At 43.7% G+C, this 26,262-nt stretch overlaps 1 protein-coding gene across 1 annotated transcript in view; it reads right to left on the bottom strand.

The window, feature by feature from the left end:
* CFAP61 (cilia and flagella associated protein 61) overlaps nucleotides 1-26,262 on the bottom strand; it is a 108,470-nt gene that overhangs the window by 18,426 nt on the left and 63,782 nt on the right. The window contains 7 exon segments of the mRNA XM_054383385.1: nucleotides 805-1,010; nucleotides 3,985-4,070; nucleotides 5,054-5,381; nucleotides 9,624-9,916; nucleotides 17,059-17,233; nucleotides 19,156-19,324; nucleotides 22,504-22,602. Coding sequence (XP_054239360.1) covers nucleotides 805-1,010; nucleotides 3,985-4,070; nucleotides 5,054-5,381; nucleotides 9,624-9,916; nucleotides 17,059-17,233; nucleotides 19,156-19,324; nucleotides 22,504-22,602 — 1,356 coding nt within the window.

Raw genomic sequence — 26,262 nt, 5'->3', positions numbered from 1 at the left:
GAACTTTTCAAGGAACATTTTCAGATGCTCCTCTCTCCATAATAACCTTCCTAATTAAGTTTGCACTTCCAAAAGCAATGAAAAATTCTCTCAAGGCAGATGGCACATAAATCTTGGCTAGGAAGAGCCAGGCTCTTTAGCCTCTCCCACTACTTGAAAGAACTTCAGTCCTTGCCTTGGAACACGCAGTCCCCAGGACCTCCTTGCTCCCTGCTGGTGGAAGGAGCACCTCAAAGTCTACAAGACCTGTTTCATTGCTGCAAAATACTGTGGTGGGAGAGGTCCTGAAGGCTTGAGGGAGAATCCCCACTAAACATGCAGCCTCCTGACACAGCCCCCTGTTATACAATTCAGTGAAAATAACTCCCTTGCACAGACAACACAGTCCAGAGGATAAATCTGGGGGTTTGTTTTATCACCTGATAAGCAGAAAAGTTGCTGACCTTTAAAAGAGACTTTTCAATATGAATCTTCCTAAAAAAAGGACTGCTCAGGTTCAGCTTAATGAGTTAAGCCCATTGAATGTCCTGAGCAAAAGTTATAAAGACAATAAAATACTCTTTCAGATGAAAGCTGGGCAAGTAAACCACTGCTTCTTCTCCAGATAACTCTCAACACCCAGCTCTTCCCAGGAAGATCTTCAGGGCTCACATTGTCACTGGTAATTTTGCCAAATAATGGAAAACATATTTTTTAATCCGTCTTTTGTTCTAAGGGAAAACAGCCAGAAGCTAAACCACAGTAAAATAAAACTAAAATTCTGCCAGAATGTTGAATTTAGGCCTGGTGCTGAGTTCCTCTTACCTGTAAAGATCTGTAATCTGCCCATCATTCCAGCGATAACAAAGGTCATTGAGAAGCTGCTCGTGCTGCCCATACAAGCAAATGTAGTTGGAGACAGGAAAGGGCTCCTTTGAAAAGCAGGTGATGCTCTCCACCATGCTGTCCTTGTTCAGATGCATCCGGAAATAATTCCCACGTCTTGCCTCTCCTGTTATAATCTCCATCCCCTGGAACAGAACATTGGAGGAAGGCTGTTGAGATTAGCTGGGAGAAGAGGAGGCTCAGGGGTGACCTCATTGCTGTCTACAACTACCTGAAGGGAGGCTGTAGCCAGGTGGGGTTTGGTCTCTTCTCCCAGGCACCCAGCAACAGAACAAGAGGACACAGTCTCAAGCCATGCAGGGGAAAGTTTAGGCTTGACCTTAGAGGGAAGCTCTTCACAGAAAGAGAGATTGGCCGTTGGAACAGGCTGCCCAGGGAGGTGTGGGGTCAACGTCCCTGGAGGTGTTTAAGAAGAGCCTGGATGAGGCACTTAGTGCCATGGTCTAGTTGATTAGTTAGGGTTGGGTGATTGGTTGGACTTGATGATCTTGGAGGTCTCTTCCAACCTGGTTGATTCTGTGATTCTGTGACCTGGCACACAAGCAGGACTGGTGAGGGTTCCCTAGCTGCTATTTACCATTTCTTAAAACCCACAACCCTTTTATTTTTAACCAAGAATACTCCTTCCTGGTAACAGGTTTTGTACAGCAAGGTACAGAGATTTGCTGTGTTGTTTAGACCCTGACTAACAGCACACAAACTGTGCAGCATATGAGCTTCAGCTCCCTTATCCCAAGTGTCATTTCAGACACTGAAGGGTATCAAAGCCATCTGAGCTCCACTGGCAGTTATGACACAGGATCCATGGGAGACCTGTGACCTCCTGAAGCAGCAGCTGGAGGTCAGGAGGGATGCCCTGGGGCATCCTAAACAACACTAGATGCCTCTGTTTAGGCAGCTGAACTGAACTCCATTCATCCTAATTTATTATACAGTCCATATCAGTGTGTACACATGGCACATCATCATTTACTGTGGGACACCATCCTGACAAGTGAAGAACATGCTGATACACTGCCATTCTCTCTCTGGATTTATAACCATACATCTAGATTTTTATATATGTAAATTCAGACAGCACATCAGCAGAGCCCAAACCTAGGGCACACTGCAGAAGCTAGGTGATGGTAGGTGGAGGGCTGATGCTACCACATTAATCAGTTACAAGCAAACCTCACTGATTTCTCATGTATCAATGAAACGTTTTTGGCTTTGTGCAGAAGCCTCTCAGCAGTCAGAAGTGTGATGTGTTGGAACAGCCTTTTGACAAGGAGAGGACCACTCTGTTCAGTTCTAAAACCTGCAGGAGGCTGGGATTGATCTCTTGGGACATTTCCTTTAAGCTGTGTTCAAGACTTTGCTTTAAAAATATACCAACATATACTTACACCTCATACACATGCATGTGTGTACACACACCCACACACATATACACATGATTGAGTGAGTCCCTCCTTGGACTGGGGCTTCCAAGTTTTGCTAATACAACTCTCCTATCAATAGAAGAAGAAGAATGTGGATGTTGATGCTCAAATTGTAGCATTTAGTTTCAGCTAAGGAAAATGCAAAAATCTGTTCCCAGCCTCACAGTGCAGAGGGATGCTCAAATAGCCTGAAGCTATTTTTCAAAGCTGCATTCATGTTCCAGTTCTCTGTATTTCTAAAACCTGTTGCTAGGCTACAGTAACCTTTGTTACTTCCACATCTCTCAGCTAATACATTTCACTGGCTTCTCGTACTTCTTTCTTAGGAAACTCTTTTAGGATTTACAGGAAGTTTCTGGAGTGGCTTTAAAGATGTTCCCTTTTCAGACACTAGGTAATCAAAGCTACAGCAAAAGAATTCTAATCATGTTCTAGCAATCTAGAGTGACAAAACCAATTTTTTCCTCTCTCTGATAGTCCTTTCTGCTTCCCAGTGAATGCTGCTTTGCCAGCTCATCCTGGATCTGCAAAGCTGGAATACAAGGTGAGCCATGTTTTGATTCCTCCCCACAAAGCATAGATACCTTAAAAACATAACACAACCTTTTTTTTTCCTATGGCCTGTTGGTGCTGAGCATTAAAATCAACAATGAAGTAGAATTTTAAAAGCCACTCTTTACATCAACTACAAGAATGGGCTGGATGCAGAAATCCCTGAGGAAAAAGGTATCCTCTGTATGGAAGAGGAGCTTGCCTAGGTGGATGGTTCTCTCTGGCTTTATAGTACATGACCATCACCCTTTTCTTGTTTCACAAGTCAAGTTCTCCAGGTCATGGGTTGTTTTTTGTTTGTTGTTGTTGTGGTGGTGGTGTTTGTTTGTTCAGGTTTTTTTAAAGTCAAATATCAGAAAGTATGGAAAGAAGGATCTAAGAGGTTGAATTAATTATGTAAGTCATACTTGTTCACTAGCTGTGCCCAATTCATATGATGCAGCCAGGCTTAGCTGACTCTTGCTGATGGCAAACACCACCACTAGCTTCCAACCTTCCAAAGTAACATACTCTCTATGACAGAAAATTACTTCTCTTTCTCTCTCTCTCTCTCTCTCCAGAATCAAGCAAAACAAAAGCCATTCTGAAAGAGAGTCCTGAGGAAAAGCCAACATGATAACCTCTACTGAAACAAAATGCTCATGAACCAGGTACAGAGCTCTGGAAAAAGAGGGTCAAGGAATTGAGCTTAGTGCCCCACATGAAGCTATTTGAATCCAAAGTGATACAAACAGTAAAGAAGAGTTCAAGGCACTAGGGCTTGACAATCCCCATCTTTGGTTTCAGTTGATTTCATGGCAAAGGAATCAAGAATGGAGTAGTAAATGCAGTGGAGTAGTAAAGCAGATTATCTTGTCTGTATGTATTCCACAGTTACAACGTGACAGTGAATTTACATTCCAATACATTTAATATTTTCCAATAATCACAGAGATTTGTTTTGATGTGGTTTGTTTCATTCTAGAATGTACTCATGAGTCCCAGCTCTGGAAGGTCCCTAAATAGATATTAAACCCATGCTTACTCAAGATATTATCTTTAAGATGCATGTACTTGTGCTAGCCTAAATAACATCATTCCAGATGGAGGACAACACAAAGAAAGGTTAAATAATATAACTTACATGGTCACACATTGCAGGTTCTAAGTCCAAGGGGATTTCTGGTTTGGAAATATGCAAGTAATTATAACTTCCAGGAAGAACACCTCCTGCCACAAATGAAAATAGGAGATTTATTATATCATACCTAATAATTAGTTTGCCCTCCTTCTCCCATAATCTGTTGTGGTAATCCAAATTTTCTTTGGGTGGGTTTCATGTTCTACTTGGTTTTGGGTACTTTTATACATATTGGTGCAGTAGTCACACATTGAAAAGTTCTGATTATGGTTTTATTCATCTCGAACTTTGAATCAAGACACCGAGTTTCATAGGAAGCACTCCATATTTACTGCAACAGAAATGAAAGCCCATCTTGGCCCCTTACTAGCAAAAATCTACAGGGTAAGCCTGTCTTGCAGCTGACTTCTGCACTGACTATACAAGGAGCTTCCCTGCCATGAGTTAGCATCACTCTGCTCTGGTGAGACTTCACCTGGAGTACTGTGTCCAGCTATGGGACCCTCAACACCAAAAATGACATAGACCTGCCAGAGCCGGTCCAGAGGAGGGCCACAAAGATGATCAGAAGGTTGAGCACCTCTCCTATGAAGACAGGCTGAAATAACTGGGGTTTTCAGCCTGGAGAAGAAAAGACTCCAGACAGACCTTATAGCTCCATTTCAATATCTGAAGGGGACCTATAGGAAGGCTGGGAAGGGACTGTAGTGATAGGACAAGGGGCAATGGTTTGAAAGTGGAGCAGGGGAGATTTAGGTTGGACATCAGGAAGAAGTTCTTTACCATGAGAGTGGTGAAATACTGGAACAGGTTGCCCAGGGATGTGGTTGAGGCCCCATCCCTGGACACCTTCAAGATTAGACTTGATGTGTCCTTGGGCAGCCTGATGTAGTTGGAAGTGTCCCTGATGACTGCAGAGGGATTGGACAAGATGACCAATTGGTCCTTTCCAACCCCAATGCAATCTGTGAATCTGTGAATCTTGGGCAAAATGGACCCACCCTTCTAACAGAACAGCAAAGAGGGTGTGAAAGAATGACAGAAAGTATGAGAGAGAAAAGGTCTGACATACCTTTAACTTTACACCCTTTGTACATGGGAAGGAGTCTCTCTGTGCCTTCTGCTGGCTTAGAAAATGGCTTAAGGGTTGGATCAAAGAGATCCAGCATAGATGTAGCGAGCTCAGAGCCGATCTCCTTTGAATTGAAGTTGCTGTGTGTCCATCCATCTGCATAGTATCTCCTGGAGTACTTTGTCAAGGGACCTGCGGCCCTGATGCTGCCATCGTTAGTGCGGAATTTGCTATCGATCACAAGGCTTCCATCAAACACCAGGCAAGCATCATTAATTGCCTTAAAGGTTTCATAATCCACTGCCCTGTAGGCAAAGCTAAAAAATGCCTAAAAAAAAAAAAAAAAAAAACAGAATGTAAATCAATATAAATTATTAGATATCAGTTACTGGCTAATTTCCTAAATTAAACCTCTGCTTCATCCTGAATGCTGCTTGGTTTAAAACACAAGAACGTGAACTAAAGAAGGATTTTTATCTACACAGCCACATCCCTCTGATCCAGTGACTAAAATGAAAACAAAGAGAGTAGAGAGGAGAATCACTAAGCTAGACTCATCTACTTCTGGTTATTTGATGGGGTTTATTGTAAAACCTTTTTAACCACAGAGACCTAATAGCCTGAAGAGGTAGATGTGCATTTTTCTGTGTTAGGATGAGCATGAAATAGACTTGAACCCTTCATCAAGTTGGATTTCTCCTTTCCAAAGTTGAAGCCAATCTGAAAAGCTAAGCAATAGCAAAGTCCAGTGTACACTGCTTTTTAGCAGGATAACTGTTTATCACAAAATGTTTTTTTCCAACTGCTGTGCCTGTTTACTAACAAACTCTGTTGCTATGGCTCCCAGCACAGGGATGGTCAATGAAATGGAAAGATAGGAAATTAAAACTGTTCAGGGGAAATGTCATCTTCATTCAAACTGGCAGAATTTGAGCCAGTGGAAGCTGTGGAGGTCAAGAAGTTTGTGAGAGGTACAAAAGGACCAACTGTTTACATGAAAAGGAAAGCACTCAGATTTATTACACTTCAAGAATGCTAGGAGTTGGAAGGGACCTCAAGAGATCATCAAGTCCAATCCCAAGTGATTTACATCACTTGATAGTGATGCACATTTTGGTGAGCATATCCAAACTTTGTCAGGACTGAAACACATCTCTAACTATTCCAGATATGGATAACACTTGGTCTATGAGGCAAACTAACCCAGACCTCCATACTGCCTGGGATTACTGCAGCCACAGTGGCTGGGGGGCTGGCTGCGCTCAGGGATAGGTCGAGATGATATCAGATCCACCTAGATCACCCAGGTCAGCTCAGAGAAGACTGTGCCTCTAAGTGAAGTACCTGATATGTTTGGCAGTCAGTTTCTGAGCCTGGTAATGAGTACAGCAGATACCTATTCACTACGGTTTTGTTTGTGGGACTGAAAAAGGACACGACTTCCATTCTTTGAAAACACTGCCTGCTTGCTCCTCCTTAGAGAACTGGCCCTGAGGTGGGGATTTATTTTGGAACCAGCATCTACTGAAGCCATGAGCTCATCTTCCTCATAGGAAGATTTCAAGGGCATTGAAACAGAATCACCCCTAATCCTTAAATTCCTCCTCTAAGTCTCAGAGAGAAACAGCTAGAGATAATTCCCTTTTGTCTTATTGCGGCACCTGCATGGTCCCTCTCCTGGGACAATAAGGAAGCAGATCAGACTCTATCTCCCCAAAACAGGAGCCATGGCAGTACTGCCAGGACAAGCACTCAAAAGGAGGTGGTGCTGGAAGTGGCCACTGACTTGCCCTACGTGGAACAGATGTGCAGGCAGCACGTCATGAGAAACGTGCCGGATGCCTGAAGAGCTGCTTTGAAATCCAGCGCAGCGCAGGAGGCCGGGCAGCAGGCTCCCAGCACAGCCCTCACCCTTTGTCTGCACTCTCCACACAGGCTCCCAGCAGTCATTAGCCCAGAGGAACTTTCTAATTGATTTAGAGCCACACACAGCTGACATTTCCCTTGGGATGTGTTTTATCTGGTTTTCTATATTGCCTAAAAGTAACTTTCAAGAGGCAAAAGCCCATCTGGAACCAGAAATGTGCTTGCCAAGGACAAAAGTGCCTGCTCAAGTGAAGCCAAGAGAGGGAAGGTAAAATCTGTGTCACCTGGCAGTGTCTGAGTTCTAAAACAGGAGGAATGAGGAGCAGATAAGTAAGGCTGTGTCCAGAAGCCTTTGTGAAGCTCCAGAGCCTGTATAAAGAGCTTTCCCTTTTGCCAGTGCCCACAGCTTTTAAGATGATTAGACAAGTTGAATGTTCCTGCTTGGCAGCCAGAAATATTACTATACAGGCTGAGGGCAGGGTGGGCAGTTATCAGATGAGTGTGTGTTGATTATCTTGCTGCCTTCATCTTGAACAGCCTGAGACCTAACTGTGTCAGGGCAAACCAGCAGCAGTAATATGTCCTTCCCTTCATGTCAGCCTCAGGGAGGACACAGTTGTGGCCTGGGTAAAGGTATTACCCAATTATACCACCAAAGAGCTTTTCTGTGAACTATGGGCAAGCATCATATGCTCAGGGCTGGCTGGATGAACAGCCACAAGGAAAAACACTGGCCAGGGAATAAAAGTGAGCTGGAAATTTTAGCCACATTGGTACTGCAGAGTTGCAGCAGCAGAGGAGCCAGAGCCTCTTGGCTTGTTTGTACATAAAACAGGTCAGGAAGTATGCCCAGTGCCGGGAATTCTAACCATCTAGCAGATCCAAAATCAGCTCTGCCTGCGAGGGCAAGGGGACCACACAACCCCACATCCTGCTGGCTGACAGGCAGGGTAGTGTCACCAGAGGGGAGGGGACGGCTGCAACCTCCAGGCTGGGAGCCATCTGTCAGCCCAGGAGGGGAGGGAAGGAGGCTGCCGCTTCAGGGGAAGAGGAGATTTTCTTCCTTTTTTTTTTATCCTGCAGGACTCAACAAATTAAGCCCCCAAGAGCTGCCAATCAACAGCTGATATTGGCTCAAATCCCAAGAGGCCTGGAGCTGCTGCAGTGGTGATTCCTGCACACCCTGTTCTCTTGCAAACTCAGCTGCCTCCTTGGTGGAGATGGCTCTCTGGAGCCCTGTGCTTCTCTGAGCCCATGCTCTAGGCAGCTAGTGGCAGATATAGGAGGTTTACAGGACAGCTGAACCAGTGCTGGAGAACATAAGGCCCCTGACATCACAAGTAATTGCATGTCTCTTATCTTAGAGGCTGGGTAATAGAAACCCGAAGAGGGAAAACCACAAGGACATTTGGGTCTTGAAGGAGCAGCATAGGCCAGACAGGCAAGATGGTGGTGAAAAGTGGAGGGCTGATGGGGAGGTAGTGAATGGACATTAAGCTACAAGAACCACATTGAGATCTCTGTGGAAGAAGAATAAAACCAGAGATATTTCAGGGAAAGAGGAGAGAAACTGAAGAGTTGCATGTGAGGAAAAAGTGGAAGGAACATCACTACTGATATGGGGGTCAAAGTCAGGAGACTGCTATCAGATAAAAGAGCTATTCAAGGAATTCACCTCCACCAGGAAGGTCTTAACTATCCATGCGTTAAAAAAGGTTGGGGAAAAAAACAGCGACTTGGAGCTTTCCAGTGCGGGGAAGACAGCAGGGACCACTGACTGCTGGGGAGATCTCCAGGACAGGCACACAGCTCTTCCTCACCAGATTCACAGCAGATTTGCTGCACAAAGAGGCATGCAGGCAGCAGGCTGTGCCAAGGGGGCCACATGGCTTCCTGCAGTGCACCTTGTTGAAGTGATTCTGTCAGGAGTGCTCACTCACAATAAAGAAAACCAGAACTATTCTGCCTCTTAGGAAAGGCTGAAACCTGTCCCAAATCTCACAGTGAGTGTGCCTATAATTTATTTAGATATTGAGACTGTAGATGAAGAAACATCTGTACTGTGGTGAGACACTGGAACAGGTTGCCAGGGGGGTCATGGATGCCCCCTCCCTGCAGGTGTTCAATACCAGGTTGGATGAGGCCTTCAGCAACCTGGGCTAGGGAAAGGTGTCTCTGCCCATGGCAGGGGGGGTGGAACTGGATGATCTTCAAGGTCTCTTCCAACCCAAACCATTCTATAAATCTATGCAAAAGACAGTCATTAATGGAGATGGAGAAAAATCTGTTTAAAATATATTTTGATTGAGTTACATAGTAGGCCTCTGTATCCTAGCATTTTTGGCTTCTGTTATGACTTAATCAAATCACATAACTCTAGACAGGAGTCACTGTGCACATTTAAATAATAAAAGGATTTCTGGAATTATTTAGAAAGTGAATTAAGAGTATTTGTTACTCAGCAGTGAACAACTATTTGTGAGTCAGGTGACTCAAGTATGTTCTAACCCAAATCAGCCAGGGCATTAACAACAGTTTGACTGGGATATTTTAAGACACCCCAATCCTTTTGACTCACAACTGGATGTTCAGTCTCTCAAGAGACAACGAGAAAAGGGACAAACCAGTGAGGGAGCCCCTAAAACGTGATGGTCTTTGTCTCAAAAAGCAGGCCGAAGGCAAGACAAAGCAAGCAGACACTTACCGAGCACTGCAATGTGAAGGGCTGTGCAGCAGCAGTGAAGGCAGCGCTGGTGATCAGGCCTGGGTCCTCGCCTGGGCTCCACTCTGCCAGGATGCTGTCATAATAAACAGCCACGCCAGCCTCTGACAGTGCCTCCTGAACGGCACTTTCGATTTCGCTGTTGTTAAGGCGAGTAAGGTTGGAGCTGAGCGGAGGCTGCACCAGATGTATGCGAGAACCATTAATTCCAAGAGATAAGAGGGTTTCGACCGTGGTGTAAATGTCAATTGTATGCCCATAGACAATGATGTTCCCTAAGGGAGGAAAAAAAAAAACCAAACAAAAAGGGGTGGGGGGAAAAAATTCTAAGATGTACAATGAAAACCTTATTAGTATAACTCAGATGATAATAACATGAAATTGCTCTCTTTGACCCTTTTATTTCTCTGATGCTATGAGGCAAACAATGTTACCTAGCAACAGTAGCTAAGATAATTTAGTGAAGAATCTGTACATAACATCCCATAAAGTAGGCAAATACTTAACAGAAGTATGACATTCATTTTGAACCTGTAATTTGAAATTATTTCGATTGAAAATCCTCTCGGGGAAAAAAAAAAAAAAACAAAACACAACAAACTCATTTTTATTTTGTTCTCCTCTCCCTTCTCAATTTTGCTTATTCAAAGGACTTATAGTGGGGGTGTGGAGAGATAGGAGCAAATGAAATATATCATGCAGAACAATCCTCTCTCCTTCCCAAAATACAGAAAGGCCAGGTTCTAGAAAACAAGCTGTTGTGCAATAAGGGAGGTCACTAGTGCTGCCACCAGAGCCTAATCTCCAGACAACAGGGCCACCCTTGCAGCTGTACCCCTGAGCCTGCTGCTTCCTCCCCACTGGCATGGCTCACAAGCACCCTGCGGAGGGGCATGGGCGGCCAGGGTGCTGGTGGGAGCAGCTGACCGCTCTGCACTGCTCTTTGATCACAGCTGCCTCCCTCCAGTGTGCCTCAGAGGACACCCCAAACCCAACCACTGTAGCCAGCCCCCAGCCCTGACAGCTGCCTAGAAATCAGCAGGCTTGAGGCAGGCATTTCGGAGCAGTTGGTCTGAGAACAGCCTTTGGATGTTGCTGCCCCCTTTGCAGGGCACTGCCCGCCAGAGCAGAAACCACTGCTTAAACCAGCCCCATGTTTCCACTCTCTGGGGGAAGGGAGCTCTGATTCAAACCCATATCTCACACCTTCCAGGGGAGTGAGTGTGCGTCACTGTGTTTAATTTTGGGCCCCTCATTACAAGAAAGACATTGAGTTGCTGGAGTGTGTCTAGAGAAGGGCAGCAGAGCTGGTGAAGGGCCTGGATTCATAAATAGCAGCTGGCACTGGCTCCCCACAAGCTCTGGAGCAGTAACTGCAATCAGGGTTTGGACAAAGAGTTGCATTTCCAACACATCCAGCTTGATATCTTGACTTTGGGCAGTGTTTGTTCTCCTACATGCTTCTGCAGGAAGCATAGTGAGCATGTAGGAGAGTGCCTTATGCAGCTAACTTGCATGTTTATCTTGGCATTGGCATTTATATCTCACTACAAGAAACAGCAATCCCCTACAACCTAAATTTTATTATTTCATAGGCTAAACTAATTTCACCATGTTTTACTGCATGAGACACAGAGCAATACCAAACACAGCATTCACAAGCCCTAGCTCCTAAGAATATTAATGAGACAAATGTTTAGCAGATGTTCTATTATTCTCCTTTGTCTACAAAATATTTTTATCTGTCTGCATCAGCTTGGCTACTTGTGGCTGCCAAATAAATGCATCTCTTCACAACTGCCAGAGAAAAGAATTGCCCCGTGATTACACATGCTCAGAAATTGAGACCTCACTTGGAGAACTGTGTCCAGCTATGGGACCCCCAACACAAAAGGGATGTAAACCTGCAGGAGTGGGTCCAGAGGAGGGTCATAAAGATGACCAGAGGACTGGAGCACCTCTTCCATGAAGAATTGGGGTTGCTCAGCCAGAAGAGAAGGCTCCGAGACACCTTATAACTACATTTCAGTATGTGAAGAGGACCTGCAGGAAGGCTGGGGAGGGACTGTTTAGAAGGCTTGCAGTGATAGGATGAGGGGCAATGGTTTGAAACTGGAGCAGGGGAGATTTAGGTTGGACATCAGGAGGGATTTCTTTACAACGAGAGTGGTGAAATACTGGAACAGGTTGCCCAGGGATGTGGTTGAGGCCCTTTTCCTGGAGACATTGAAGATCAGACTTGATGTAGCACTGGGCAAGAGTGCAGGAGGTTTGGACAAGATGACCTTTGAGGCTCCCTTCCAACCTGATGCAATCAGTGAAATGCTGGAACAGATATTTTTGCTATTCACATCAGTGACCAGGGGGACAGAACAATTTTACCTGCAAAAGCATTCCTCTTACTGCTTTCAGAAATACAGACTCTGTATAATGTGTGATAATGGAAATTCCACCCAAGGTGTGCATGGCCAAGCTGACTTTCCAAACCAGAACCCTTTCCATCACTCATGCCTCCCTGTAAGCAGTACTGTAAGCAGTACTACTCTTAGGTTACTGTCAGCAGTACTACTCTCATGAGAAAGCCAAAAAAAGAAGGAAGACACATGACTGATTCTTTGGGGTCTTGCACTACTGCAGCCAGGTGTAATGCAAAAAGTAAATAAGCAGCACCAGTGGTGAACACAAACTTGGATATACTCATTTTTAGTCACCTAATGTGATAATGGTGTAGGTAAGAACACAGCACCTGGATGCTGACAGCCCCACATTACCTTTACACATTTTCAACTAGCAAGGAGAGAAAAACATAAGCAGCTGAGGAGGGTGCAGTGGCTGGTGAGGGGGAATGAAGCAGTCTCACAGAGCAGGACTTGGAGGTTTCCGTTGAAAAACTGTCAGCTGGACAGGGTCACTTACAGCCCAGAAGGCAGCTATGTCCTGGTCTTCATCAAAAGAAGTCTGAGCAGCAGGATGAGGAAGGGGATTCTGCCTCTCTGCTCTGGTGAGACCCCACCTGGAGTACTGTGTCCAGTTCTGGGGTTCCCAGCATAAGAAGGACGTGGAACTGCTGGAGCAAGTCCAGAGGAGGCCACGAAGATGATTAGAAGTCTGGAGAACCTCCCCTATGGGGACATGCTGAGAGAGTTGGGGCTGTTCAGGCTGGAGAAGAGAAGGCTCCAAGGAGACCTTATAGTGGCCTTCCAGTACCTGAAGGGGACTACAAGAAAGCTGGGAGGGATATTTTACAAGGGCTTGTAGTGATAGGACGAGAGGGAATGGACTGAAGCTTGAGGAGGGCAGATTTAGACTGAAGATTAGAAAGAAATTCTTTACAGTGAGGGTGGTGAGGCCATGGATGCTCCCTCCCTGGAGGTGTTCAAGGCCAGCTTGGATGAGGCCTTGAGAAAGCTGGTCTAGTGGAAGGTGTCCCTGCCCATGGCAGGGTGGTTGGAACTGGATGATCTTTAAGGTCCCTTTCAATCTAAACCATTCTATGGACCTATGAAAGACATGGCCTAGCTAAGTCTCATTCTGACTCTCAGTCAAGCAGGTCTGGGCAAGTGGGTGATGCTCAGCCTTTGGCAGCAGCAGCTTCTTCAGAGGACACTGCAGTTATTGCATTACATGTTGGCATTTTGGTATATACAAGATCAGATTCAAGCCCTGCCCTTCTGAAGGAAAATTAACATTCCTGCTTTATATTGTAATATTAAATACAACTGCATTAGATGAGGGAAAGCAATGCTCCTTCACTGACCCCTTGTAAATCAACAGTTTACGATTTCTGCTTATTACAATATTAGTGGCTTTTTAGATTACAGTGCTAGTAGCCTAGGAACTACAGATATTCATTATGGACTGAAATTATGTTCACTGGACAGATAGCAGTTCCTCAGGACGCTTTTATTATTTAACTACAGGAAAATGTATCTATCTGTGAGTAAACATAATAACCTTCCACGGGGAAAAAAAGCAGCCATAAATAAAGAGCGTTAGAGTAGTTTGAACATTTATTACTAGAATGTCAGCGTTCTGCTGCAGAGCAGGCTCATTCATTTTTCCACAAGTGGAAGCACAAGATTTCAGTGACCCCACCATGACCTGAATCTTCCTAGTTTGCAAAAGCTAGAGGAGAAAACCAATATTAGCTGAAGCATCGGTGGCTGGGGCTGGTGATTCATGCACTGGAATTTTAATGCTGGAGTATTCCTACAAACATGCTTTTAATAAGGCAGTAAACTATGTTTAGGTAAAGAGAAAAAAATAATTGCTCCATTTTGGGCCATTAAAGCAGTTTTGTTCCTTAGCTTTACTCCCATCCTACTTTTTATTTTCATGGAAAGTGCAGAGCTAATAGGAGATGAATTTCAATTAGTCACAATTACAGTTGTAATAGGTTACATGCATTAGGCGGCTGGGTTTCATCAGGGAAGCTGCAGCCCTTGGGGTTGCTGCTTGCCCCACTCCCCAGACCCCAGCAGCAGGAGGTCTTTCTGGAGCCACCAGCACCACCCAGCTTGGGGACCACGCTGCAGGAACTAGCAGCAGCAGAGCTGCCTCACTACTTCTCACTGGGCTCCTCAAGCAACTCTTGCTACTGAGTGCCAGCCAGCTTCTCCATCACCTTAGGCAAGGAGGGGTCTGAGGAAGAACTAGATGATCTAGCTGGATTAAGTGATCTTCAGAGGTCACTTCCAGCCTGTGATTCTGGGAAGGCTGCAGTGCCCAGGCTGCTGCCCATCCTTTGTGGCATAGTCAGTGCTGAAACTCCAACACTTTTACCACTGCCTCCTGCCAGCATGCACACCCGGCCTGGCTCTGCCTTCCACCCCCAAAAAGCATCCACTGATTTAATACAGAACGAAGTAGTGCCCAGTTCTCACAGGGAAAGGAAGCAATTAAAAACCCTACCTTAATTCTTAATTAACAGCTACTCTCAGAATCAGTGCCACCAAAGGAAGATTTCATCCAATTAGGCTAATAAGACTCACATTGTGAAACTCAGTGATTAACAGTTCCCTTAAAAACCCTCCAGAACTACAGGTGGTCTTGAAGGCACGTTTGGCCTCCCTCATCCTGGGTTCTTCTCCCCAGACCAGGTAGCTCCATGCACCCATCGTGCTGGGGGGGGAGCAGGTCCCTGTCCCCACCCCTGGGCTGGCTACACTGGCCCCTGGAAGGGCTCATCCAGTGACAGAGCAGGAGAGTGGGGCTCAGCACAGCAGGCTCCAGACTAGTTCTGATAAACATAGCAAATGGCTGAGTGAGAGGAGCACAAGAAGAAGAAAGTTGCATGGAGAAAAAAATCAAGTATAAGCTGAGAAGTATCTGAGGTGGGAGGATGAAATGCCTGTTTCCATGCAGCCACAACAACTAGCAGAAAACAGTTTTGCTAGCCCCTTCATTTCCACTAAACAGAAGCTAATCCTATAATGGTTTGAATTAAAACAGTTTGAAGCAGGTTAGCAGGAATCTGACAACCAATACAGTTTTGATGAGATGAAGTGTGATGTGCAGTGCTACTGTTTATTGAAGGCAAACCTAGGATCTGGAGAATGTCAGAGCTGAAATGTAAACACAAGCATAAAACTTTGCTCATCCGAGTAGAGTGTAGCATGTCCTGCAGAGAGCTGATAGACATGCAGAACAGTTGCTGAAGTCCATAGAAGCCTTGCCTGTGCATCTCTGTGAGCCTGTTGAACTGCCTCCAAAACAGGTGAGGGGCTCAGAAATGGACTGATTTTCAAAAAGAGCAGGGACCTTGGAGGCAGCTGTGATCAAGTCTGAAAGAATGTTTGTAAGGATATGGGCTGGGAAAAGCAGCAGAGTAGAAATGGAGATGGGTGGAGAAAGACTTCCCCAGATGGGCACTCTTTAGCTTGCATCTGCAGAGGCAGCAGCATGAAGTGGAAAGAGCAACAGAAGGGAACTGGGGCCAGAGGCAGGGTGAGGAGAAAGAGGGGAGGTATCACATCTCCTGTAGACCACATCTCCAAAGAGTCCCTCTGGACCAGCCTCCTTGGAGGCTGGGGATTTAGCTTATAATTGAAGACAGGACAGCATCTAACTAAGATACCCAGCTTTATCCTGCAACCACAGTCATCAGCAATAATGACACTATGATTAATACAGTATTAATTTAGTATTAATGGAGGTGCATTCATCCCAAAGCAGATGAGGAGCTGTAACCCTGCTGTTGGCCTGAAGAGTGATCCTCCTGGGTGCCTTAGCCAGTGGCTAGCTGGCAGGCCACGTTTCTGCAGAGGTGTACCTGAGCACATTCCAGGACTGGGCATTGCAGGGATTTACAAGGAAGACAAGTAGCAGGGAGGAGGAACATTAACCACCTCATCTGTCTCTGCAAATGCAGCTGTGCCCATCAGCTGGACATCAGGTAAAGCTGTGCAAGCAGGGCCAGGTGTCAGCTGGAAACCAGGTGAGAGGCTGCTAAAGAGGCTCTGTTTACATGCCCAATGCCAGGAAGCTGTTGGAGGAAAATGTGAGTGGAAACGCTATCATGTTTCTTGTCTCCTGTCCTCACCACAGCAAGACTTGGAGGACGATAAAGAAACTTTTCTTGAGAAATTCCCTAGAGGTTCACCAAGCAGGACATGAACCCCGTAGACTACCACACCAAATAACCACCCATTTCTGTTACATTCTTTATGAATAAGGCAGATAGCCTGAACCTTAGGAAGCTCCTGTGGTTGCACTCATTCAACTGGGACTTCCCACAAAGAGCTTTCCTGTTCTGAAGTCTGCCCACAGAACTGATGTTACACGAATTCATTTAGTGTTTGGTGTCTTTTTCTGTAGTCAAAAGTTTAACTGGGAAGCCTGAGTGACTCCAGATCTTTCCAGCAGCATTATACATTCAGTGAATGAACTAATGAATATATGAATGATGCACAGGTGAACAGGTTGAGGAAATACAGCAGTGTGATTTCAAGGGTCAAAAAGAAAATACTACGAGCCTGCAGTTCTGTGTGACTATCTGTGGCTGATGCAACCAAATACAAAGATGTCAGACAGTGAAAGAAACCACTTCCAAATTTCTTTGTATTACACCTCAAACCTAGGGTTTTTTTCAACACAGCAGAAAAAAACCCCACATCCACTAATTAAATTATTATTTAATTGGCTAATTAATGACATCAGCCAGATTTGCATTAGGGACTCATTTTGTTTCATGTAATAATTATAGATAATTAATCTTCCTCAAGCCTCTCTTTCCTAGCTAAATATGCCGGGTATCAAAAATGACAACAAATTGTAGATTAATCTGGAAAACAAAGAGCAGCAGATGAAAGACTTTGTTAGAATTAATCAGCCATCAATTATACCATAGTATTAAGGAACCAATAAGCCTAGGAAACATTTCTGTAAGTGTGTGTTTGTGTGTTAGGGAAATGCTTACCTTCCGTGCTTACAACGTTCTCCTTCAGCCACTGCAGTGCCTTCAAGCAATCCTGGTCATCATTGAGGGTAAAATAATTGAAAGGGACTTTCCCTGTGTACCTCTGTGGCCACTTACTGAGGACTTCCCTGTTAGGTGGGAGTTTACTGATATCTGCTCCAGTGGGAGACAGGACCTGGAAGAAATAAATCAATGAGTGAATAATATAAGGCATGTACCTTGGAGATCTGTTAAGATTTAACGACAAAGAAAGAAAAAAAAGACACAAACCATTTGACTGCTTACAGGTTTCTATCTTCCTGCATCCTAACTAACCCTTCCTAACATAGCAAATCCAGCAGTGGCCACAGAGAAGACAGATTCATGCTAGCCTGAGTACACATACAAGCACACATATGTGTGTAAGTATCCGAAGCTTTTTAAACAGCAGTGCCAGAACAGCTCAGTCACAAAGCAGGCAAAGCACCAATGCCACAACCAGCTGCAAAATTGAACAAATACACAGCTGAAGGATCCCTGCAGTCATTTCAGTAATACAGACATTTAAATGGCTTTTGAAACTTTCTGCAGCAAGTCTGCCCCCATTTCCTTATCAACAAAAAACAACCTCTTGAAATAAAAGAGATTTTGTCCCAGAGAGGGGGCTAAAATCTGACAGACTGTTAAAAAAACAGGATTCACTGAAGTGTTGATTGTATAATGCTACTTTACAGTGACAAGCTCCAACCTGAATGATACAGAGCAAAGAAAAGCAATCTCATCTTCTCATCTATAGCTTCTACAGCACCAGTGATTATCATCCTGAACAATGTTCTCACTGCCAGTTGGGTCAACTGAAAGACTATTTGGTCGTATAAAGACAGGCATGACATCAAAAGATCTTACTTACCCAGCAAGTAAATCCTCTTAATCATAATGAATAATGTTTTACTAGGCATTAATCTGACTGCTTACCAAATAGGGGACAACTTACAGAAAGGACAGACTACAGCTCTGTGTAATAGAACAGAAGCCAGATGTTAAAAATGATTCCTTCTTATTTTTTGTAGAACTTAAACGTGAGAATAGATGGCATTAGGTTTTCTTCTCTAAGTCTTCCATTGCTTTTTTAATTCTTTCTTTCTCCTCCTAAGCATAGTTACTTCCCATAACTTATTTTGCAAGTCAGAGTTACCTCCAAACTCCTTTTTCTAGGAGCATTTTAAGTCGTGCAGCCCATAAGACAGCTTTTGTTTCATCCCTGTTGAACAGGGAACATGGATTGTTGTTTGAAGTGTGGCTCTACTCTGAAAAGTGATTAGGGAAAATCTGGGGCAGTCCAGAACTCACTACACTTCACATTTGTGACCTGTGGTGAACAGCACTGTTAAAACCTGCTCAAACACATGCTCAGCTTGATCTCCTGATTTTAAAGACAAAGTGCCTTGGCTTGCTATTCCTTTCCAAACCCAATCAGTAAGGCAAAATCACTGCAGGCAGCAGGGCTACACAAAAGATGGCCACTTGGTTCACAGAGCTTGAAAGCCACATGATGATACACAAGAACAGATGAATCCTGCCTGGGATGCCTGAGTAGAAGCTGACCCTGAAGGGCTGAAGGTGAGCTTCATTTCACATGTAACTAAAGGTCTGCTTCCGTCTCTCTGGAAACATAATGAGTGCTACAATAACATACAGCACCACGTGCATGGCCAGGCAGGGTCATCACATGAGAGGAGTAATTACTTTGATAAGGAATTCTCTCCATTGCCCAAACTAGGTCAAATGGTGCTAGACCAGCTGGAGTTAAGTCTCCTGTGGCTGGGGCCACATGTCAGTTGGACCTATCTTCAGCAGGTTTAATGGTCATGGCAGCAAAAACACTGGCAGCTTTGCTTGACATCTGATACTGAGCAGTGACTTTGCTGGTAGGAACCTTTGCAAAACCTCTCATCTACAGCATCACTGAAATAGTCCAACCAGTGACACCGGAGGGCTGCGAACTTTCTGGTTATGCACTTGCTAAGGACCACTCTGCTGATGTGCCTACCACAGAAAGACTGTTCACTGTAAAATCTGAATATATTATTCTGGTTTTCACTCTGCACATGACCTTACCTGGTATCTCTGCCCCGTGCAGAGAACAAGGTAGTCGTATGGTACCTTTATCTCCTTGGACACCACCACGTATTTTTCGGGGCGATTGATGCTGGTCATTTTACCAACCACCACGTTAACCCAGGAACAAAGTGACATCTGTGCATAATCTTCATCATTAAAACAGTGGCTGTGAAGAAAGAATATCTGTAAGTGACATTTCGGCAGCTGACAGCAGGCATTAATTAGACATCTGGTGGGTTAGCCCAAGTCCCCCAGCGGTTCAAGCCTGTTCCCTTGCTGTGAGTCTATGGCAGCCTAGAGGAGGAGATTAGTCATTATGAAACACTCGGTTACAAACGGACAACTTTCTGCTAAACCCAAACAATCCTACCCAGTGCTGGGCCATGCAACCATGTAATTTAAAAACAAAGTCAGAAATCTGTGCTTCACTCTGCCTTTGCTCTGCAGGCTGAGAGGAGAAGAGGTTTGTACCTGCCAAGAAAATATTTTAATAGTCTAATTCTTCCTCCTATTAAGCTTCCTTATTAAGCTTTTCCCCCCACTTTTACTTAATTTGGTACTGCACCAGCAGTGACTATGATGAGACATAAATGCAATGAAGGCACCACTTGCTCTTCTTTACCCAGTAATAGAACAAGGAATAACAGACATAAGCTAGAACACAGGAAGTTACAACTCAGCATGAGGAGAAACTTCTTTACTATGAAGGTGATGGAGCACTGGAACAGGCTGCCCAGAGAGATTGTGGAGTCTCTTTCTCTAGAAATGTTTAAAGCCAACCTGGATGTGTTCTGTGTGATCTGCCCTAGGTGATTCTGCTTTGGCACAGGAGTTGGTCCCAATGATCTCAGAAGGTCCCTTCCAACTCCTATCATTCTGTAAGTCTATGATTCAATTTCTGCCATCCAGTGTTGCAGTGTATTTTCAGTGTAAAGTATTCTATGTAACCCTGTGCAGGATGAAAGTGTCAAAGATCTGCAGGCTGCTATTAAAAGAGCTAAATTTGAAGCAAAAACTGAATGGAAGAAAAACTCTTTTAATGCCTCAGTAATGAAATTGAAAATTATTTCCAAAGATCTTTAGTAATTCATAGTACGGCCCTCACCCTACCCAACTAAGCAAAACCCAGGATACTTCTTTATGATTGCATTTGTACCACCCTGTCTGCTTAATAGAATTCTGGCAAGACAAAGATTTCTGAAGATAAAATGTTTCCACATAGATGTGCCATAGACACATCATTATAAAATGTGTGAAGAGCAAAGAGAGAACATCTTCCACAAAGGTCTGTGGTGACGCTTGAACTCCACTGGATCTTGCAACAGCCTGCTATCAAAACACAAAGCACACTGCTGACCGTTCTGCACATCCAGCCAGACTCCACTCCACACCTTCCTGAGACTGAGAACCAGGCAGAATTCTCTTAAATTAGGGTTTTTCAGTACAATGCTACATATTAATTGCTGTTACTGAGTTCCCCACACTGTCATACCAGGTGCCACAGAGGCAAGTAAAGCTGCTTTCAGGACCTGAAGAATTTCAGGACTGACTGATGAGGCTTTCTGAGGTGCTCTGCATCCTCTGTACTCACAAATACCAGAAGCAAATAAATAAAGGAAGAAACCCACTGACAGTTCTGAACTGTAATCATGCAGGCATCTATAAATAAAATGGACATCAAGGACAGAGGAGGGTTTTCAAAAGCACCTTTATAATTGAGGTGCACAGCTCCCAGGAGACTGACACTCCAAACTCACAGGGATGCTTTCAAAAATAATACCCTGCAGAGTTCAATTTTCACCCTTAATCGGCTTTCAAATTTTAAGGGCTAATTCTGGTGAGGCAGCTATGAACTGCAACTTTCCATCAGGAAAGCTGCTTTGTTACTGCAACTCTTTCTAACAGTATACTTTGGAAAAAGAGCCACATGCTTTTAAGTCAGCATACAATTCCCTCATTTGCTAGGTTTGTATTTAAACACAGCCTTTTCTACAATAAAAAGTGAATTTAGGTAAATGCTTATAAAAAAAATCCTTGACAGAGTAAAATTTCAAATGAGAAGGTAGTTTTAAACATGTTCACATCACACCATTTTCATGTCTTCAAAGAGATTTCATGTTTAAGGTTCAGCAAGCAGACATTGACTTGTTTTCACAGAATCAAAGAATGGTCTGGGTTGGAAGGGACCTCCAAAGGTCATCCAGTCCAACCCCCTCTGTGGTAAGCAGGGGCATCCTCAACTAGATCAGGCTTTAGTGCACTGGCACATACCAAGTAAGAGTTCCACTGAAAAATAACACACAGGTTTCAAACAGTCACATGCTAAATCTTTGGAAGTTAGGTTAAGTTCATCCCCCCAGCTATTCAAAGCAGCTGGTTCAGTTGGAGCTGGTCAGCATGGGCTTGTAGTGATAGGATGAGAGGGAATGGACTGAAGCTTGAGGAGGGCAGATTTAGACTGGAGATGAGGGAGAAATTCTTTCCAGTGAGGGTGATGAGACACTGGAACAGGTTGCCAAGGGAGGTCATGGATGCCCCCTTCCTGGAGATGTTCAAGGCCAGGTAGGATGAGGCCTTCAGCAACCTGGACTAGTGGAAGGCGTCCCTGCCCGTGGCAGCAGGGAAGTTGGAATTAGATGATCTTCAAGGTCCCTTCCAAGCCAAACTATAAAATGAATCTGTGAATCTATGAATTTAATTCTATGTCCAGAACAATCATGCTCCTGTCTACAGTGAGGATTCCTAGTCACTACTCCAAGGTGAAAAGCAAACCCAGCAAAACAAATAGAGTAAATTTAAGTGAAAATTACATAATGTGCATTTGAATGAGGTAAGATTTTATCCTACTAACTGGAAGGTATTTTATGTACCAGCAAACAGGAAATGTCCATCCACTCACTAGACATATCATAGCTATCTTTCACACCCTTCCCTTCAGCTGTTTGGCACCAGAGCCATGGCTCTGCCAGCTCAAGGAACAGGACCTGGGTGGGACTAGAGATAGACTTCCACAGTCCACTGCTAATCTCAGTCCTTACATTTTCTTTTGTTCAAAATAATTTGGAACAAAACTCATGGAAGTTTAAAACTGTTTCAAAAGCAAGTGAACATCTTTTATCTTTTCTCTTTAACTTGGAGCTCTGAACAGTCTAAAGAGTCCTGGAAAGCAGAGGCAGTGCCCTGGTACAGTGAAATGGATTGCTGTCCTGGTTACTGCTTCAGCAACATTTTATTCCACTCATTTTGCAAGTTAATGCACCTTGGACAGACAGACTGGATTATTTTGAAGCTGTCTGTCCATGCATCTATCTAAAATTTAAGACAAGTTCAGATATTAAATCAAACCTGTTAATTAAAAATCTTCTGTGTTTAGAGCCAGGTAGGTCTTTTCCTGGAAGGCCATGAATTGAAATCAAGGTCAGGTTGTTGAACTTCAGATGTGGACTGTGGAAAGAAGAACAAAACATCACAGTTCAACCAGTGGAAGTTTGCTGTGTCTCTGCTTGGTACCAGCACAACGTGAATGCATTTCAGTGTATGGTTATACACTGTGGTCACAGCCCAGTTTCCCACTGCAGCACTGAGCCTTTCCAGCTGTACAGCACCCACCACAGCATTGTCTTGGTCCTGACAGAGATGTTTAAGACTCCAGCATGCAACCAACAAGCTGCCCCTAAGCTTACCTCCCATGACTACAAAAGATACTGCAAGCCCACCAAGCCTTTGCTCAAACAGCTTGGCTGCTCATGGCTCATCTTCTGTAAGCTGCAGAAAAGAATTCCTGACAACTGCTTAATTCATCTGCTTCCTGCAACAGCTCTGCTGAACTTAGGAGGACAAATCAAAGAAACAGCACAGATTTTAGTTCCATGTTCAGGAGGATACAGAAAGCAATTCCTTTACACAGGCCAGATTCCAAGGGGTCTGTCACTTTGCTGAGACAATGTCTTTGGACACGAAAAGAAGAACACTTTCCACTGTACTTTCTAATGCCAGAGTGCTGGGGGGGTGGTGGTGGAAACAAGACTGACAGTATGTTGAACTAAATGTGATCTGACATTTAAAAACAAATAAATATTAGAAGTGATTAAGCCTTCTAATCTTCCAGGCTTTCTGTGAGTTAAGTGTGGATTGATGCAAATGGTAGGAAGGACTCAGAATGTTTTCTATCAAGCGCTGTTAATTTGTTATTCATACGTTTTAAAAATATACTCAAACAAAGTTAAAGGTCAGTCTTAAACCAAGGAATTTCAAGGTTATGGCTGCCCCTCTCAAAATGCATATTAATAGTTTAATTCTGGATTATGGATTATCTATGGTAAATCTCCATGCATACTCAGGCTGAGTGCAATGTAATAAATAATCTTAATGTAACAGAGGGCATATATTTATACAGATTATGGGCCTGATTCTCCTTTAAATTAAGGTCACTCTGCAGAGGTGGTTGTAAATAGAATTTGCTCTTCATTTGTGGCCACATTAAGCCAGCTGAGTGACACAAAGTGGTCTCCTCACGTAGATGAGAGTTAGCCCTACAGGCTAGCCTGAATTTAGAGTGTACAGACTATCATCTGCACTCCTGGAGCACTTCTAGTGGGGAGCAAATGCAGAGGGACAATTACAATAACTTTATACACCTGAGTAATGTGACTCCTAGCATTTAATTTGCATGTAATTATGAGTAAAATTGCTGCAACAGTACATAAACAACCTAGACATTCTCCTATCCTGCCTGCCCTCATGGCAACCAAGTTCCTTTTCAGCTTAGAGCTGAAATCGTCACGTACCTGCTGCATGGCCTCTTGCCAACCTGTCTCCAGATCCAGGTGCTAAATAACTGGGTTTAAACCACATTAACAAAGTTTAGGATGGAAATGTTGCAAGCAAGCATCAGAAAAAACAGAGAAAGAAGGTCCTAGGCACCATTAATATGCTTCTTGTGCATGACTGCACTATGATGTACTGTATTGATCTGGTCACATACTATTTTCTCCTGCAGATGCTCTACTTTTATTTAGCCCACATGCAGCCATCCAGTATTTCCACAGTCATATGGTATTTGTTCAGTTCTTCCTCATTGAGCGTGAGGCTTCAATTCAGACCTTTCACTCAGCACGATTTACTAACTAATGATTTACTTCTACCTCAGTGCTCCCATGGCATTCCCATATGCCCCAAACATTAATTCATGTTTCCCATTCATTAATCTCAGAGGCATCAAAATGTTGATTAGCATCTCCTTAGAATACTGTGATGGAACGAGTCGTATCTTTGATTCCCATTTTCCATCAAGAAAAACCAAGGCACAAAGAGAACTGGGTTAATGCTATCAGAAAGGCACACTGCTGTTGGAGGCAGAACTGGAGAGACCCCAAGGCTGCTCCCTGACACTGCTCATGGCTCTGAGAATTGGGCACACTGCCCTCATGGAGCCACAGAGCTCAGAGCACAAATTCATCCAAATAATGGGCACCTTTTCAAGCAGAGAGGTAAAATTCTTCTTCAGCTAAGAACCAGCACTTGTTAAATGTCTAAGCACAGGCTGGCATTTGTGAAAATTGCCAGAATCTTTAGATGATTTTTAAAATTCCCTAGCATCTTGTATGACAAAAGGTTTACTTCAGACCTGGAGCTGGTATGCCTCACCTTAGGATGTTAAATATACACACAGGCACTTAAATACAAGCCTGGGAACTACAAGCAAGCTGTTTGTTACCATCAGGCACTGGTGTGCAGGGTTACAGGCAGATAACAGGTCTGGATGTTTTGATCAGTGACTGTTGTGCACCTTATCACACTGTATCACCCTTTCCTTCCCTCTACCTAGCATTATTACTTCTAGGCTTACAAAAGGATGGTTTATTTATTATGGCTTTTATGGCTTTTGCTTCCTTACTGCTGCCTAAAAGCTCCTATTAAGAGAAAACCAACAAAGGCTGTGAGATACAGAAACTGCGTGTTGGGAGAGTGAATGTCTTATATGCTCCTAATATACATATCAACATCTAACATGAAGCAGGGTAAAAGCAGAGGTTCCCATTTGGTGAAAAAGTCTCCAGGTTAAGAGCCTGAACCAACACAACACTAAACAAGTGCACCTGCATTTTAGAAGCAAATAATTCCAGCAGGGATTCATGTTGCTGTGGATACAAAGGGAAGAACAGCTCAAAGATACTGCTAAAGCAGGGAGGGATTAGAGTATCTAGGGAAATAAGTAAAAGGCATTGGGTTTCACTGCACAGTTCTAGAGGGCAGCCACAAAAAAAAAAAAAAATCAGTCTAAACACTCTTGTTCTCGAAAAAAGAAAAGAAAAAAAAAGGATTGCAAATTTTCTGTGACTAAAATAATGGAACAGACCAAAAAGTTTGGACTATCCCTTAAAAGTTCTTCTGGATTTTTTTCTTCTTTTTTTTTTTTTTCTTTTTTTTAGCTTGCGTGCACTATGTAATGAAGGAGGCTTAGGTGGTAGAAACTGTCTGACACACGATTTAATTAATTGCTTCCACTAAACCCCTCATTATCACAAATCGAAAGTCAAATAACTTTTGTTACCAAAAAAAAAGTAAAGTGAAGTGAAACCTTTTCCATGAACTGAAGTGTTTCAACCTATGTGAAGATTTCTTTTTTTTTTTAAAGTAATTTATAAAAACTAAAATACAAAGAGTGACAGGAGAGAATGCTTTATCTGGCTATCAAAAGTGGTTACCACATACACTTCTCTCCTGGACCATAATCTTTAAGCAGTAACTTTAATACCTGGAATAACATCCCAAAATAAAGTCCTAATTTATCCTCTGCCACGGCAGAGCGCTTGAGAAAACTGCAGCTCGAGCTCCTTCAAAAATTGCTAACAAATAGTCTGTTTACAGCACTAGAAACTTAGCTGTCATAAATTCTTGCATTAATAAAACTTCAAAGTCGGAGAAATCTCTGTCCTGCAACAACAGCAACAAAAAACCTTAAGATTTTGGAGAGGATGAAGGAGCCCAGAATGAGAATGATACAATGATAGAATGATACAATGGGAGAGAATGAGAGAATGATAAAAAAGGGCCCAGGAAGGCAACAATCTGGTGTTTAAGGCACAGAAAAATAAAGTGCCC

This window comes from Indicator indicator, chromosome 9 (genome assembly GCF_027791375.1).
Source record: "Indicator indicator isolate 239-I01 chromosome 9, UM_Iind_1.1, whole genome shotgun sequence".
Taxonomy (NCBI): Eukaryota; Metazoa; Chordata; class Aves; order Piciformes; family Indicatoridae; genus Indicator; species Indicator indicator.
The sequence above is the reverse complement of the archived record's forward strand: the minus strand, read 5'-3'. Positions and strand labels throughout refer to the sequence as shown.